This window comes from Pristiophorus japonicus, chromosome 11, assembly GCF_044704955.1.
Source record: "Pristiophorus japonicus isolate sPriJap1 chromosome 11, sPriJap1.hap1, whole genome shotgun sequence".
Classification (NCBI taxonomy): Eukaryota; Metazoa; Chordata; class Chondrichthyes; family Pristiophoridae; genus Pristiophorus; species Pristiophorus japonicus.
Genome location: NC_091987.1, coordinates 102014238 through 102032907, shown reverse-complemented (window position 1 = coordinate 102032907; position 18670 = coordinate 102014238). Strand labels below are relative to the sequence as shown.

General features: G+C 44.9%; 1 protein-coding gene across 1 annotated transcript in view; it reads right to left on the bottom strand.

The window, feature by feature from the left end:
• chaf1b (chromatin assembly factor 1, subunit B) overlaps positions 1–4620 on the bottom strand; it is a 44459-nt gene extending 39839 nt beyond the window's left edge. The window contains exons 1-2 of the mRNA XM_070893829.1: positions 4545–4620; positions 896–1031 (exon numbers count right to left, since the gene is read on the bottom strand). Of these exons, the coding sequence (XP_070749930.1) occupies positions 896–1021 (126 nt within the window). The 5' untranslated portion in view covers positions 1022–1031; positions 4545–4620. The remainder of the gene's footprint in view (positions 1–895; positions 1032–4544) is intronic.
• Between the last annotated feature and the right edge of the window lie 14050 nt (positions 4621–18670).

Here is an 18670-nt window from a genome sequence, read left to right as displayed (position 1 = left end):
ATAAACTCGAGGTGATCCAAAACTGGGCTGCCCATGTTCTAGCTCGCACCGTCCCGCTCACCCATCGCCTGTGCTCGCTGACCTACATTGCTTCCAGTTAAGCAATGCTGCGATTTCAAATTTCTCATCCTTATTTTCAAATCCCTCCATGGCCTCGCCCCACCCTATCTCTGTAATCTCCTCCAGCCCCACAGCCCTCCGAGGTGCCTGCGCTCCTCTATTCTGCCCTCTTGAGCATCCCTGATTGTAATTGTTCAACCATTGGTGGCCGTGCCTTCTGTTGCCTAGGTCCCAAGCTCTGGAACTCCCTACCTACACCTCTTTCCTCCTTCAAGACGTTCCTTAAAACATACCTCTTCGACCAAGCTTTTGGTCACCTGCGCTAATTTTTACTTATGCGGCTCGGTGTCAAATTTTTCAATCTCAGAATACTCCTTGGGACGTTTCACTACGTTAAAGGCACTATATAAATACAAGTTGTTGTTGTTGTTGACTGCAGCGGTTCAAGGCGGCGACTCATCACCACCTTCTCAAGGGCAATTAGGGATGGGCAATAAATGCCGGCCTTACCAGCGATGCCCACATCCTGTGCCTTAATCAATTAAAAGAAAAATCAACTGTGATGCTATAGATTGAACTTTTATTAAAGGCTGCATTACGAAGCAAGGAGACAGCGAAAGAAGATAATTTGTAATTATTTTTCAGTGTGTTTATCTTGTCTTTATTGAAGGGGTGGAAGCTGACTGTCCAACATCCAAAACCCATCCAATAACAGCCCAACATCCCAAATGGATCCAGCCGTTACCAACTTGTTATTGTTGTAAACAAACAAACAGTTTTAAAGACCGAGTTGCTTCCCCTTCTTTCACAAAATCCAAGCCCTGAAGGTGCTTACCCGAACTGCGGTGTCTACTCCTGCGGAGGCCAGTCGATCTATCCTTCCATCTGGTCCATGCTGAAAGTCGACACTGTACACAGGTTCTTTGTTATGCCATGCTATTTCACAGGTGACGAACTTCATGCTGCTCAAGCTGAGGGAGTGGGGAGGAAAGAGGGGGGAGAAAAAAGTTACAATTCAGTGACCATTTTAACAGACAAAAAAAGACAAGCTTCCTTTGGACACCAAATCAGTTCCTCGGATTCCTGCAGAGAGATGTCAGAAGTGCCAAAGCCAGCAGTTAGATGGTCTTGTCCTCACTATTGAGGGGCATCAGCACTGGGAAAGGACGAGCATTTCCAATCTCAGCATCTAATACTCCCGAGCCCATGGTTAACTGCACAGTAAAGATCTCCCTACTCAGCCCCACCTTCAAGTTATCAGCAAGGTATTTGCAAACACTGAACAACAGTTTTGTACAAGTTTTGGATTTCTGGCGATGTCTTGAGTGCCGAGTCTCAATATTGCACCAAACCTTGTAGACAGCAGGGTGTTTATACTGTGAAATAACAACAGAAAATGCTGGAAACACTCAAAGGCCATTGGCCTGAAACGTTACCCCTACCTTCCTCTCAGCACAATGCTGCCCGACCTGCTGTGTGTTTCCAGCGATTTTCCTCGCTCTATTTCAGATTTGCAGCGTCTGCAGTCATTTGTGTTTTGGTGTTTACACTCCAACAGTTATACTGTGGGTTTATCTTTTTGCTATACTGCTGGGCTGACAGCAGTTTCACTGATCATTTTTGTATTTATGTATTGTCTAAACTTTCAAAGAGTGTGAGGAGAGGGGCGAGGGAATTAGCACCACGATTTAAGAATATAAGAAATAGGAGCAGGAGTAGGCCATTCAGCCCCTTGAGCCTGCTCCACCATTCAATAAGATCATGGCTGATCTCCTACCTCAACTCCACTTGCTTTATCCCCTTATCGCTGGACTCCATTAACATCCAAACATCTATCAATCTTCTTGAATATACTCAAAGAATGACTGAGCCTCCACAGCCCTCTGGGGTAGAGAATTCCAAAGATTCACCACCCTGAGTGAAGAAATTAGTCCTCATCTCAGTCCTAAATGTCCGACCCCTGGTTCTAGACTCCCCAGCCAGGGGAAACATCCTCCCTGCATCTACCCTGTCAAGCCCTGTAAAAATTTTGTATGTTGCAATCAGAGCACCTTCTAACGGTAGAGAATATAGTCAATCTCTCCTTGTAGGACAATCTCATCCCAAGAATCAGTCTGGTGAACCTTCGTTGCACTCCCTCAGTGGTAAGTATAGCCTTGGAGATCAAAGCTGTATACAATACTCCTGGTGCGATCTCACCAGGGGCCTTATGTAATTGCAGTAAGTCATCTTTACTCATACTCAAACCCTCTTGTAATAAAGGCCAATTTGCTTTCTTAATTGCTTCCTGTACCTGCATGTTAACTTTCAGAACATCTGAATCTGGCAGTCTTCACTTCATCCTCCAGTCACCTCCCTCACCAACACCAAATGTGAAGGTGAATTTCTTTACGCTGCCACAGCAGACTTTTTACAGTTTGCTTAACCCGAGTGAATTATTTCTTACGATACCCCCTCACTGGTCTACAGGTCAGAATGTTTCAATTGTGCAATGAGCATGAGGATGTAGCTGGTCACTGGATCTTTATGTGGTTTTCACAAGACTGAAACATTGCTCAATTCTTTCTCAAAACAAGACATCAAACTTCTTGAGCCTCTTTAAATATACTGGCAGCTCAATAGCTCAGTGGATAAAAGTACCACCTAGTGTGGTGCTGAGCCACAAGTACCACAAGGCCCCTGGCTTGATCCACAGTCTGTGCAATTAAGTCACCCCAGCGAAAGCAACAGTCAGGGTACAATTGGCCTTAGTACCTCCAGGGTAAAAGGCGAGGGGGGCAAGAGAGAGAAGTCATCCAGGGTTCCTGCTCCTGAATGCAATTCATAGAATCATAACAATTTACGGCACAGAAGGCAGCCATTCGGCCCATCGTGTCTATACCGGCTGACAAAGAGCTATCCAGCCTAATCCCACTTTCCAGCTCTTGGTCCGTAGCCTTGCAGGTTACGGCACTTCAGGTACATATCCAAGTACTTTTTAAATGTGATGCGGGTTTCTGCCTCGCCCGCCCTTTCAGGCAGTGAGTTCCAGACCCTCACCACCCTCTAGGTCAGAAAAGTTCTCCCCAACTCCCCTCTATTTCTTCTAATTACTTTAAATCTATGCCCCTGGTTATTGACCTCTCTGCTAAGGGAAATAGGCGCTTCCTATCCACTCTATCTAGGCCCCTCATAATTTTATAGTGACACTATGCTAGAAAATGTGTTAGAAGGGATTTTAGATGAGAATGTCAAGCTCGGTTGTGATCCTTTCTAGTAAATAGCCCACCGCCAGTCACTATCTAGATCTAGACATGAAGGACATATACCAGGACTAGATACTGGACGGTTGCCAAAGTTGGTGCAACCATATACAACAGCAGGTCTCATCACCTGCGGAAGACAAAATGGGAGGACAGGGGTAGAGGGAAGGATAGGGAGTGGGAAGAAGTTCTTAACCAACCTGAGAACTCTGAAAACATGCTCTTCCTCTCCCTGCATGAAGTCCCACCCGTCAGGAGACATATTGGGACATTGTGCCTAATATTTACTGTGTATGCACTCGTGACAGGTACGCACATTTCTAAAATCTATTACAGCACTATAGAGTTCAGCAGTGCATCTATTCCCAACACCTAATCTGCTGCTATTGTCCAGTGCATTCTTAACCCATTCCTTCTAGCAGCACTTTTAATCATTTGAGGTCCAGCTCTCTAAACATTATCTCAAGAGATACAATTACGGGTGCGACAGCCAGAGCAGTGACCTGCATTTTATCTTTATAGATGCTGACTGACCTGCTGTGTATTTTCTAATATATCGGATTCCCAGTTACATTGTGTTCAACCTACCCAGGGCTGTCAATATTCAGTGTACAGGCCTTCAATCGGCATCTGTCATGTCAGCCAGGTGTCAGACCACAATTCTCAATCGCAAATTAACATTTCCAAAAAACGATAAGGCCGATTGAGAAGGGACAAACATCAGCTCTTGGAAGCCAGACGTTAACCATCCGTTAGCAACAATGAGCTTCCCGTCAATTATTCTAAACTGCAGAAAAAAATGTTGAACAGAAACAAAACTTTCAAAAAATCATATAAAGCTCACTCGCAAAACAAAACTGTGATGCAGTTTTATTTTAACAAAAAGGGTTCACTCCTGAACAAGTTGTCATCGCACCATTATATATATTTTTTTTAAGTCAGGACAGACTATAATACAAACGGTTAGTAAATGATTGAGGAGATGGAGGGGAAAGGGATGGCATTTAATAATGGATCATTTAAAAAAAACAAGTCCCGCTAAATTGCAGCAGCGCCTGGGTACAATGAATGACAAGGGGGTTCCCAAAAGCCCTGCCGCTTGGTATTATCTGCACCCCATACCATACAATAACAATAACAATAACTATATATATATATATATATATATATATATATATATATAAAGCAGTAAGGTGCATGTGCCTGTGCAGCAGCCCGGGGATGTCCCTCTCAGCTCCATACCTTGTCCCGGGCCAACGTTGCAATCTTCTGCAACACGCCGCTTTCCCGCGCGCGCTTCCCGGGCAACTTTCTCTTCCCCGCCCACTTCTCGCGCACCACTAACCAACGAGCAGCAGCCGCCTCCCGCGCCAAGATGGTCCGCTGCCTGAGAGCGGGCGCGCGGAGATAGCACCGACAGCGCCACCTGGCAGCAGGAGGAGGAGAAGCAGCAGGGTAGGCAAAGGGCGCCGTCTGCAGCAGGATGAAACTCCGGCTTTGGAGATTTTGTTGGGAGTCGCTTTAATCATCCTGCGCGGGGTTGTTTACCAATTTTTGATTTATTCCTTGGCACGGTTCGGTTGATGCAACTACTCAGTCACGGATGAAAGGATGAGTGTGTGTCTGTGAGGCTTTTGAAAAATGATCCTGCTGCTGAAGTCAGCTTTATTTATGTAACTGGTATTTTTTTAAGTGCCAGAAGGTTGTCATTGCTTTACTTCCTTTTTTTAAAGCGATAGATAACAAATTCTTCATTTCTAATCTGGGGAAAGAGACATCAAGATGGCCGGCGGTTCACCTTCAGGAGTCGCAAAGTGCTCCGCAGCGCCTCTGGCGGCCAGAGCCTGCCACCACAGACAGCGAGCAAAATGTCACATTGATCCTACTGCACTGTCATCTACAGGTGTCACAGGCAAAAAGGGTTACACAGGACATCTCAATGGAAGCCGGACAGGACATAACAACATAATCAACACATTCTGAAACCATCCACATTCTACTCAACCTTAGGACAAACCAAATGTATTATGAGATTGAAAAATTAGACACCAAGCCGCATAAGTAGAAATTAGCGCAGATGGCCAAAAGCTTGGTCAAAGAAGTAGGTTTTAAGGAGCGCCTTGAAGGAGGAAAGAGAGGTGGAGAGGGTTAGACAGGGTGCTCGAGAATTTGGGGCTGAGGCAACAGAAGGCACGGCCACCAATGGTTGAGCGATTATAATCAGAGATGCTCAAGAGGGCAGAATTAGAGGAGCGCAGAAATCTCAGGGGGTTGTGGGACTGGAGGAGATTACAGAGATAGGGAGGGGCGAGGAAACGGAGGGATTTGAAAATAAGGTTGCTTAACCGGAAGCCGATGTAGGTCAGCGAGCACAGGGATGATGGGTGAGCGGGATTTGGTGCGAGTTAGGACACGGACAGCCGGGTTTTTGATCACCTCTAGTTTACGTAGGGTAGAATGTGGGAAGCCAGGAGTGCGTTGGAATAGTCAAGTCTAGAGGTAACAAAAGCATGGATGAGGGCTTCAGCAGCGGATGAGCTGAGGCAAGGGCAGAGACGGGCGATGTTCTGGAAGTGGAAATAGGCGGTATTAGTTATAAGAACATAAGAAATAGGAACAGGAGTAGGCCATAAGGCCCCTTGAGCCTGCTCTGTCATTCAACAAGATCATGGCTGATCTGATCATGGACTCAGCTCCACTTCCCCGCCTGCTCCTCATAATCCCTTATCTCCTTATCGTTTAAGAAACTGTCTATTTCTGTCTTAAATTTATTCAACAGCTCTCTCAGGCAGCAAATTCCACAGATTTATAACCCTCTGAGAGAAGAAATTTCTCCTTATCTCTGTTTTAAATGGGCGGCCACTTATTCCAAGATCATGCTCTCTAGTTCTAGTATCCCCCATCAGCGGAAACATCCTCTCTGCATCCACCTTGTCAAGCCCCCTCATAATCTTAAACGTTTCGATAAGATCACCTCTCATTCTTCTGAATTCCAATGAATACAGGCCCAACTTACTCAACCTTTCCTCATAAGTCAACCCTCTCATCCCCAGAATCAATCTAGTGAACCTCTGAACTGTCTCCAAAGCAAGTATATCCTTTCATAAATATGGAAACCAAAACTGCATGCAGTATTCCAGGTGTGGCCTCACCAATACCTTATATAGCTGTAGTAAGACTTCCTTGCTTTTATACTCCATCCCCTTTGCAATAAAGACCAAGATACCATTGGCCTTCCTGATCACTTGCTGTACCTGCATACCCTGTACTATCCTTTTGTGTTTCATGCACAAGTACCCCCAGGTCGCGCTGCACTGCAGCACTTTGCAATCTTTCTCCATTTAAATAATAACTCGCTCTTTCATTTTTTTTCTGCCAAAGTGCATGACCTTACACTTTCCGACATTATTCTCCATCTGCCAAATTTTTTGCCCACTCACTTAGTCTGTCTGTTTTTTTGCAGATTGTGTCCTCCTCACACGTTGCTTTTCCTCTCATCTTTGTATCGTCAGCAAACTTGGCTACGTTACACTCAGTCCCTTCTTCCAAGTCGTTAATATAGATTGTGAATAGTTGGGGCCCCAGCACTGAAATCTGCGGCACCCCATTAGTTACTGGTTGCCAACGAGAGAATGAACCATTTATCCTGACTCTCTGTTCTCTGTTAGTTAGCCAATCCTCTATCCATTCTAATATATTACCCCCAACCCCATGAACTTTTATCTTGTGCAGTAACCTTTTATGTGGCACCTTGTCAGATGCCTTCTGGAAGACCAAATACACCACATCCACTGGTTCCCCTTTATCCACCCTGTTCGTTACAGCTTCAAAGAACTCCAGCAAATTTGTCAAACATGCTTCCCCTTCATAAATCCATGCTGACTCTGCCTGACCAAATTTTGCTTTTCTAAATGTCCTGCTACTGCTTCTTTAATAATGGACTTCAACATTTTCCCAACCACAGATGTTAGGCTAACTAGTCTATAGTTTCCTGCTTTTTGTCTGCCTCCTTTTTTAAATAGGGGCATTACATTTTGCAGTTTTCCAATCTGCTAGAACCTCCCCAGAATCCAGGGAATTTTGGTAAATTACAACCAATGCATCCACAATCCCTGCCGTTACTTCTCTTAAGACGCCAGGATGCAAGCCATCAGGTTCAGGGGATTTTTCTGCCTTTAGTCCCATTATCTTACAGGGTACCACCTCCTTAGTGATTGTGATTGTGTTCCTCCGCCCCTATAGCCCCTAGACTATCCACTGTCAGAATATTGTTAGTGTGCTCTACCGTAAAGACTGATACAAAATATTTGTTCGGAGTTTCTGCCATCTCCATGTTCCCCATTACTAATTCCCCGGTCTCGTCCTCTAAGGGACCAACATTTACTTTAGCTACCCTTTTCCTTTTTATATACCTATAAAAACTCTTGCTATCTGTTTTTATATTTTGTGCTAGTGAACTTTCATAGTCTATCTTCACTTTCTTAATCATTTTTTTAGTCGTTCTTTGCTGGCTTTTAAAAGCTTCCTAGTCTTCTGTCCTCCCACTAGTTTTGGCCATTTTATATGCCCTTATTTTTAATTGAATACCGTCCTTTATTTATTTAGTTAGCCACGGATAGCTATCTTTTCTCTTACACCTTTCCTCCTCACTGGAATATATTTTTCTTGAGAGTTGTGAAATATCTCCTTAAATGTACACCACTGTTCCTCAACCATCCTACACTTTAATCTATTTTTCCAGTCCACTTTACCCAACTCTGCCCTCATACCTACATAGTCTCCTTTATTTAAGGTTAGAGATCCAAATTTCTCACCCTCCATCTGAATTTGAAATTCAATCGTGCTATGATCACTCATTCTGAGAACTGGATGTCAGACAAGCAGTGTGACAATTTAGAGACTGCGGAGGGGTAGAGAGAAGTGGTGGTGAGGTAGAGTTGGGTGTCATCAGTGTATATGTGGAAACTGACGCTGTGTTTTCAGATGATGTCGTCAAGGGGCAACATGTAGATGAGAAATAGGGGGCCAACGATAGATCCTTGGGGGACACCAGAGATAAAGATGCGGGAGTGGGAAGAGAAGCCATTGCAGGTAATTCTCTGGCTACAATTAGATAGATAATGGAGCCAGGTGAGTGCAGTCCCTCCCAGCTGGACGACAGTGGAGAGGCATTGGAGAAGGATAGAGTGGTCAACCGTGTCAAAGGCTGCAGACAAGTCAAGGAGAGATAGTTTGCCTTTGTCACAGTTGCAAAGGATGTCATTTGTGACTTTGATGGAAGCTGTTTTGGTACTGTGCCAGGCGCGGAAACTGGATTGGAGTGATTCAAAGATGGGCACGGATTTGGGAGGCGACAACACGTTCAAGGACTTTGGAGAGGAAAGGGAGGTTGGAGATGGGGGCGGTAGTTTGCAAGGAGGGAAGGTTTGAGGGTTGTTTTTTTTGAGGAGAGGGGTGATGATGGCAGATTTGAGGGAGAGGGGAATAGTAGCTGAGGAGCGAGAACCAGTAACAATGTCAGCTAACATGGGAGGCAGAAAAGAAAGTTGGGTGGTCAGCAGTTTGGTGGGAATAGGGTCAAGGGAGCAGGAAGTGGGTCTCATGGACAAGATGAGCGTGGAGAGGTTTTGAGGGGAAATCAGAGAGAAACTGGAGAAAGATGTGAGGTCGGGGGAATCCTTAGAGGAAGTTTGGCCCGGTGGGCTAGGGGAAGGAAGGGAAGATGGTCTCAAATTTAGAGACAAAGAAGTCCATGAGCTCCTCACACTTATTGTCGGAGATGAGGGTGGAGTCTGGGGAAGGGGATTTTAATATTTTAATACTGGTTTTAATCATATTTAGCCTTTCCACCATCTACAAGGCACAAGTCAGGAGTGTGATGGCATACTCTCCGCTTGCCTAGATGAGTGCTTCTCCAACAACACTCATGAAGCTAGACACCATCCAGCACAAAGCAGCCCGTTTAATTGGCACCCCATTCACCACCTTAAACATTCACTCGCTCCACCACCAGCGCACCGTGGCTGCAGTGTGTACCATCTGCAAGATACACTGCAGTAACTCGCCAAGGCATTTTCAGCAGCATCTCCCAAACCCGCGACAAGGACAACAGCAGCAGGCGCATGGGAACACCATCACCTGCACGTTCCCCTCCAAGTTACACACTATCCTGACCTGGAAATATATCGCCGTTCTTTCATTGTCGCTGGGTCACAATACTGGAACTCCCTCCCTAACAGCACTGTGGGAGTACCTTCACCACACGGACTGCTGCAGCTCAAGACAGCGGCTCACCACCACCTTCTCAAGGGCGATTAGGGATGGGCAATAAATGCTGGCCTTGCCAGCGAGGCCCACATCCCAGAAATGAATAAAAAAATACATTAACGGAACTCGGCATCTATCTCTTGCATTTCCCTTCAAGACTGCTGTTGATGTATTCCCTGGAGGGAAGTAATCTACATAGGAGCATTCTGAAGTCAAATTAGTGCCTAATTGCCCAGGTAAATTTCTGTAGATTGGCAATCAGTGGCAAATACCAATCTCCTTTGGGGATTCAGTAAATTACTGACTCCTTATTGAATCATTTTGACACTTTGAAATGTGACTTTCTGAAGTGTGACAGATGCACGTTAGCTGCAAGACTTGTATAGCGATGTCGTTTTTCAGTAATCTGGCAGTGATTATATCACACATAACTTATCCTGTTAGGATTATACTTGGAACAAACTGGTTAGAGTATGTTTGTAAAATGTGTTCATGTTCACAAATGTGATCAAATCCATCTATGTGCCCAACACAAACCCATATGCATTTTGTTATAACTAATTTGAAATGTTACATGCTTATTATCCATACCATTTTACTCTGTACATGCAGATTATGATCATTATAATGTGCAACCCAGGACAGCTAAACATTTCTCTCAAGTTTTAACCTTAATTCTGTAAGCTTAATGCTTGGGTAAACCAACCACAAATACTGATGACGAAGCACCTATTTCTATGGAAACTACAGTCCACTTGCTGACTTTGGAAAAACGTGTGTTCAGGTAAGCTGTGTATTAACTGTAGTTTTCCCACAGGCAGTAGAAGAAAATTAAATATTGGTGCTCTTAAGAGGCAGGCCCTGCCTGCTTTACAAAGAGAACATTTGTAAGGGATGGAGAAGGACAGTGTGATGTACTGGCCCCCGAGGATACCAGGAGGAATCCAATTGACACAAAATACTACTCTTGTTTGAGATTAATTTCCTGAGTCTCTGGTCAGAATAACAATTATTGTGATTTTTCCAGCCGTTTTAAAAATGTAATTCATTTAGAAGGTGTTAGAAAGTGTTCTGAAATAATCCACATTAATAAAACTGAATATTTATCTAACTCTACCAGCATAACCCTCTATTCCCTTCTCCCTCATATGCTTGTCTAGCCTCCCCTTAAATGCATCTACACTATTTGCTTCAACTACTCCCTACTTCCGCATTCTCACCACTCTTTGGGTAAAGAAGTTTCTTCTGAATTCCTTATTGGATTTCTTGGTGACTATCTTATATTGATGGCCTCTAGTTATACTCTTCCCCACAAGTGGAAACATTTTCTATCTATTCTATCAAAACCTTTCATAATTTTAAAGACCTCAGCCTTCTTTTTTCAAGAGAAAAGAGACCCAGGGCTGGAAATTGCCCTTCGCCCCAACTGGGGACCGTAGCCTTACGTAGCCGTAACTTCGAGCACCTGGCTCGCAAGTCCTGCCCCCGATGCAGAATTGGGCGATGGGGCCCCTCAAAGGAAGTGAAGCACTGTCTCCGGCACTCCGCTTCTTTTGAGGGGCGTTCCCAGGGCGGCAACGTGGCGCTGGGTCGGCCAGAGCTACGCCGATAAGAAATAGGATTAGACCATTTGGCCCCTCGGGCCTACTCTCCCATTCAATCAGATCATGGCTGATCTGATCTTGGGCTCAGCTCCACTTCCCCACCCGTTCCCCATAACCCTTGATCCCTTATCGTTCAAAAATCTATCTCCGCCTTAAATATATTTTATGACCCAGCCTCCACAGCTCTCTCGGGAAGAGAATTCCACAGATTCACGACCCTAAGAGAAGAAATTCCTCCTCATTTCCATTTCAAATGGGCAACCCCTTATTCTGAAACTATGCACCCTAGTTCTAGATTCCCCTACTAGAACTTTTATACTCTATCCACCTTTTAATAAAGGCCAACATTACATTTGCCTTCCTAATTACCTGCTGTACCTGCATGCTAACTTTTTGTGTTTCATGTACAAAGACGCCCAGATCCCTCAATATCGCCGCATTTTGTAATCGCTCACCATTTAAATAATAATTTGCTTTTTTATTTTTCCTACCAAAGTGGATAATTTTCCCACATTATACTCTAGCTGGCAAATTTTTGCCCACTCACTTAGCCTATCTATATCCTTTTGTAGATTATTTGCATCCTCCTCACAACCTGCCTTCCCACCTATCTTTGTAGGGAAATTAAGGATAGTGTTAAATCCAAGGAAGAGGCATATAAATTGGCCAGAAAAAGCAGCAAACCTGAGGACGGGAGAATTTTGAAATACAGAAGAGGAGGACAAAGGGTTTAATTAGGAGGGGGAAAATAGAGTATGAGAGGAAGTTTGCTGGCAACATAAAAACTGACTGCAAAAGCTTCTATAGATATGTGAAAAGAAAAAGATTAGTGAAGACGTAGGTCCCTTGCAGTCAGATTCAGGTGAATTTATAATGGGGAACAAAGAAATGGCAGACGAGTTGAACAAATACTTTGGTTCTGCTTCACGAAGGAAGACACAAATAACCTTCCGGAAATACTGGGGGATCGAGGGTCTAATGAGAAGAAGGAACTGAAGGAAATCCTTATTAGGCAGGAAATGGTGTTAGGGAAATTGATGGGATTGAAGGCCGATAAATCCCCGGGGCCTGATAGTCTGCATCACAGAGTACTTAAGGAAGTAACCCTAGAAATAGTGGATGCATTGGTGATCATTTTCCAACAGTCTATCGACTCTGGATCGGTTCCTATGGACTGGAGGGTAGCTAATGTAACCACTTTTTAAGAAAGGAGGGAGAGAGAAAATGGGTAATTATAGACCAGTTAGCCTGACATCAGTAGTGGGGAAAATGTTGGAATCAATTATTAAAGATGAAATAGCAGCACATTTGGAAAGCAGTGACGGGATCGGCCCAAGTCAGCATGGATTTATGAAAGGGAAATCCTGCTTGACAAATCTTCTAAAATTTTTTGAGGATGTAACTGGTAGAGTGGACAAGGGAGAACCAGTGGATGTGGTGTATCTGGACTTTCAAAAGGCTTTCGACAAGGTCTCACACAAGAGATTGGTGTGCGAAATTAAAGCACATGGTATTGGGGGTAATGTACTGACGTGGATAGAGAACTGGTTGGCAGACAGGAAGCAGAGAGTCGGGATAAACGGATCCTTTTCAGAATGGCAGGCGGTGACTAGTGGGGAACCGCAGGGCTCAGTGCTGGGACCCCAGCTATTTACAATATACATTAATGATTTCGATCAGGGAATTGAGTGTAATATCTCCAAGTTTGCAGATGACACTAAGCTGGGTGGCAGTGTGAGCTGTGAGGAGGACGCTAAAAGGCTGCAGGGTGACTTGGGACAGGTTAGGTGAGTGGGCAAACGTGAGGCAGATGCAGTATAATGTGGATAAATGTGAGCTTATCCACTTTGGTGGCAAAAACACGAAAGCAGAATATTATCTGAATGGCGGCAGATTAGGAAAAGGGGTGGTGCAGCGAGACCTGGGTGTCATGGTACATCATCATTGAAAGTTGGCATGCAGGTTCAGCAGGCGGTGAAGAAGGCAAATGGTATGTTGGCCTTCATAGCTAGGGGATTTGAATATAGGAGCAGGAGGTCTTACTGCAGTTGTACAGGGCCTTAGTGAGGCCTCACCTGGAATATTGTGTTCAGTTTTGGTCTCCTAATCTGAGGAAAGATGTTCTTGCTATTAAGGGAATGCAGCGAAGGTTCACCAGACTGATTCCCGGTATGGCAGGACTGACATATGAGGAGAGACTGGATCGACTGGGCCTGTATTCACTGGAGTTTAGAAAGATGAGAGGGGATCTCATAGAAACATATAAAATTCTGACGGGACTGGACAGGTTAGGTGCAGTAAGAATATTCCCGATGTTGGGGAAGTCCAGAACCAGGGGACATAGTTTAAGGATAAAGGGTAAGCCATTTAGGACTGAGATGAGGAGAAACTTCTCCACTCAGAGAGTTGTTAACCTGTGGAATTCCCTAACGCAGAGAGTTATTGATGCCAGTTCATTGGATATATTCAAAGGGGAGTTAGATATGGCCTTCACGGCTAAAGGGATCAAGGAGGATGGAGAGAAAGCAGGAAAGGGGTACTGAGGTGAATGATCAGCCATGATCTTATTGAATGGTGGTACAGGCTCGAATGGCCTACTCCTGCACCTATTTTCTATGTATCATCAGCAAATTTGGCTACATTACACTCAGTCCCTTCATCCAAATCATTAATATAAATTGTAAATAGTTGAGGCCCCAGCGCTGATCCCTGTGGCACCCCACTAGTTATAGTTTGCCAACCTGAAAATGACCCATTTATCCTGACTCTCTTTTCTGTTGGTTAGCTAATCCTCCATCCACGCTAATATATTACTCCAACCCTGTGAGCTCTTGTGCAGTAATCTTTTATGTGGCACCTTATTGACTGCTTTCTGGAAATCCAAATACACCAAATCCACCGATTCCCCTTTATCCACCCTGCTTGTTACATCCTCAAATAACTTTTCTGCTATCACTCTTGTAAATCTCTGCACCCTCTCCAGTGCCTCTTCATCCTTTTTATAATATGGTGACCAGAATTGTACCCAGTACTCCTCAAGTGTGGTCTAACCAATGCTCGATACCAATTTAGCATAACTTCACTACTTTTCAATTCTATCCTTTTAGAAATAAACCCTGGGGCTTGGTTTGCTATTTTATGGTCTTGTTAACCTGTGTCACTAATTTTAGTGATTTGTGTATTTGTACTCCGAGATCTCTTTGTTCCTCTACCCCACCAAGACGTGCACCTTCAAAGTAATAAGTGACCTCCCTATTCTTCCTACCAAAATGTAATACCTCACATTTATCTGTGTTGAAATTAATTTGCCAATTATATGCCCATTTTGCAAGTTTATTAATGTCCTCCTGTTTGTTTTCTGATCTGATCTCAGTGGAACCAGCAGTGGAGTGCTGACGATTGGTCTCAGCATCTCTATTTGGAAAGGAAAAAGTAATCAAAGGTAATCCCTCTCTGCCCTGGCCTCCTGATCGCTAATCAGCAACCAAGGTTCAAAGTGTGGGTTTACAGACCTAAAGTGAGAGCAGGGTCGAGTTCAGTTGTGTTGAAGCAAATCTATTAAACAAATAATAAACCAGCGAATAATAGAAGCACAGTGGCTGCCAGTGCTGCCCCACACTGTTAATTCTGGAGTTTCCCAAGGATCCATTGTTGGACTCCTCCACTCCCTCATCTGAGCATTCTCTTTCCCAGAGTAAGAAATCTGAGGCTCTTCAGCTCAGTTAGAAATCTCACCTGCCAACCACCTCAGGGCGGCCAGGAATGACCAGTAAATGTGGTCTTGTCAGTATTGTCCACATCCCGAGAACAAACACATTTTAAAAAGCTGCCTTAAGCTGGATATCAGTTTGGTTGCCCTGTTCTGCATTGTCGCTGATGCCTAACTATCCTTGCTGTACAGTGACCAGAATTGTACACAGTACTGTAGGTGTGGCCATACCTGTGCTTTGTACAGATTTATTATAATCTCCTGGAATTTGTGCCATATCCCAAAATCTAGTTAACGTTCCTTACTGCTGCTGTACACTGCACTGTTGATTTCATTAAGCTATTCTCCTGTGATCTGTCCTGTAACCTAGATCCATTTAGTTTATACAATACCCACTGCTTATATATTTTCCCTAATCTCATTACCTTGCATGTGTCCACATTAATTGATTTCTGCAAGTCCTCTTCCCACCTTCCCCACCTATCCAGATCCGTTAGTATTTGCTTTGCCTTTTTCCTGTTGTTTGAAACCCCTCTCCAATTTTCTGTAAACTGCAAACTTAGCATTGTTTCTGTCCCCAATTCCAAATTATCTCAAAGACCTCTATCAGGTCTGCCTTCAGCCGTCTCTGCTTTTCAATTCTGTCCCTCCAGAAATGAACCCGAGTGCTTGGTTTGCTTTTTAATGACCTTATTAACCTGCGTGGCTACTTTTAGTGATTTATGTATCTGTACCACTCAATCCCTTTGCTCCTCTACCCCATTCAGACTTTATTATCCAAGCAGTGTGTGGCCTCCTTATTCTTCCTACCAAAATGTACCACCTCACACTTCATTTGCCAATTATATGCCCATTCTGCAAGTTTATTAAAGTGTTCCTGCATTGTATCAACTACACCTCCCAATTTGGTGTCATCTGCAAATTTTGAAATTGTACTTCTGATTCCCGAGTCCAAATCATTATTTTAAATTGTGAACAACAGTGGTCCCAGCACCGATCCTCATGGAACACCACTTCCCACCTTTTGCCAATCTGAGTAGCTACCCTTAACCGCTATTCTCTGTTTTCTGTTTTTTAGCCATCTTGCCATCCACTATGTTACTTGTCCCCTGACTCCATGGGGCCGAAATTGCTCCTTTCCTGTTACCAGCGCAAATCGACGGCCATGCGGCGGAGTGGAGTGGCCGCCGACTTTTGGTGGAATGGCCCCTGCTAGCCCAATGGCCCTCCCGAGTTTTCCCAGCGGTGCCCTGATCCCCCCCCCTAACCGCTTCGCAGCTGCCGATCGGTGTTAAGCACGTCATCACCGTGCGTACCACCGATCTAACTCCGCAATGGCGACATTCCCCTTGGTAAGTCTTCGGCCCGCTCGGCGGTGCCAAAACAAGCTTTTTCCCGGTGGTCCAGTGAGGCTGTGGCCTTCTGCAGCGGCGGTGCTGCTTCCCTTAAAGGGGAGGGCTCAGTGCCGGCATTTTTTTTTTGTCGGCTGACTGCCATGTCCAGGCCGACAATTATGCCCCTGGGTTCGGCTGGGCCGCCAATAGGCAGCCTGGCACCCCCACTTGGGTGCAGGCCGCTGGCCCGGCCAAAACCCTCCCTGGTGGCGCAGTGGGCCGAAGTTTAAAAATCGCGACGGCTTTCCTCTTTAAGTGAAGGGGAGAGCCGTGGTGACATGGTCCCGTGATGACGTCATCGCAGCGATGATGCCGCACCGCCCCCAGCTTCCGCCCCTCAGTTGCTGTCACCGCCGTGTCTTTGCCCCTCAGGTGCAGTCACCACCCCCATTTATACCAACTTCCGGATCAAAAAAAACAAAGAATTTCACGAACGAGTCAACCTAGACCGCAGCTGCTGTAAAAACCATCAAAACGGAGTGGGGGCAATTTCAACCCCCACGTGTTCTGACCTTAGTCACGAGTTTACTTTGCGGTACCTTATCTAAGGCCTTTTGAAAATCCAAATATATTATTTTGAAACGGGAAATATATCTTCTAAAATTACCCTTGTCTACTCTTTCTGTTACTTCTTCAAATAATTCAGTATGATTGGTCAAGCATGACCTTCCCTTTTGAAATCGGTGTTGATTATTTATTTTATATATATATAGTGCCTCTGCTATCTCTTCACTAAGTTCTTTTAATACGCATGGATGCAATTAATCTGGACTAGGGTTTTTAATCTCTCTAAGTTTGATTAGTTTATCAATCATCTCTCCCCTTTCTAAGAATGTCGTTATATCTTTTTTTATCGCTTCTAATGTCATACCCGAATTGTAAGTTTCCCTGGTAAATACTGAGGCAAAGTAACAATTCAATATTTCTACCATTTCGCTGTCATTACCTGTGTGATTAACTTGTGCATCCTTTAGTGGCCCTATCCCTATCCTGATTTTTATTTGCGTGTCTGTAAATGACTTTACTATTTCTTTTTATATTCACAGACATGGGTGAGGATAGCCCTGAGCGTGACATTGAAGGTGACTATCACCCTCAACTTCTATGCCACTGGCTCGTTCCAAGCTGCCACTGCGGACATCTGTAACATTTCACAGTTTGCAACCCACACAGTGATACAGGTCACAGATGCTCTGTATAGGAGGAGGTCCGACTACATCTCCTTCCCCATGACTGGGAGAAGCAATTGGAGCGTCAGACTGCATTCATGTGCATTGCGTGCTTCCCCAGGATCCAGGGGGTGATTGACTGCACCCATGTAGCTCTCAGGGTACTCCACCAGGCTGCAGAGCAATTCAGAAATCACAAGGGCTTCCTGTCCCTCAATGTACAACTTGTGGGAGCGCAAGCCCACATTTCTGAAACACTTTGTTCGGCACAGTCTGGAGATAACGAAAGGGTTAAAGGTTGCAAGCTAGAAGTTTGGATTAAAACAGGATGTTTGGATCGAAACAGGCTGCTAGACGATATGGAGCCATTTAGCCATTCAAATATGTCTATCTGATCACCTGTGTGTTTACAGTACTTCATGGTGGGAGTCGATTTATGGCAGTGAGACTTGACTTCAGGATAATGGGCCCAAGTTTCCACATGATTTGCGCCTGATTTTTAGGAGCAACTGGTGGAGAACGGACTATCTTAGAAATCGCAATTCTCCATATTTTTTTTTCTGCAGTTCTAGTCAGTTAGAACAGTTTCACTTTGGAACAGAATTTTTTCTTCAAAAGGGGGCGTGTCCGGCCACTGACGCCTGATTTCAAAGTTTCCACAGTGAAAACGTACTCCAAACTAACTTAGAATGGAGCAAGTGAAGATTTTTGTAGAACTGAAAAAACCTGTTCTACACATTAAAAAATCAGGCGCAGGTTACAAATTAGGCGTCCAGAACGAGGTGGGGGGGGGGGGGAAGGGAAGTCATTAAATTCTATAATAAATCCTTATTTATACTTATACAAATATTATACAAATAAATCCAACCTGAATAAAAATGTATAAGCAAAGCAAAGATTAAATAAACCATCTTCCTACCTGTGTGAAAGTGCTTCAGCCACGGAGAATGCTGCAGTCAGCCTGAGGCGCCCGTTCTTCCCGCGGTGGGGGGGAAGGAGGCAGCCGTTCATTCCCGCGGGAGGGGGGAAGGAGGCAGCCGTTCATTCCCGCGGGAGGGGGGAAGGAGGCAGCCGTTCATTCCCGCGGGAGGGGGGAGGAGGCAGCCGTTCATTCCCGCGGGAGGGGGGGAAGGAGGCAGCCGTTCATTCCCGCGGGAGGGGGGGAAGGAGGCAGCCGTTCATTCCCGCGGGAGGGGGGGGAGGAGGCAGCCGTTCCTTCCCGCGG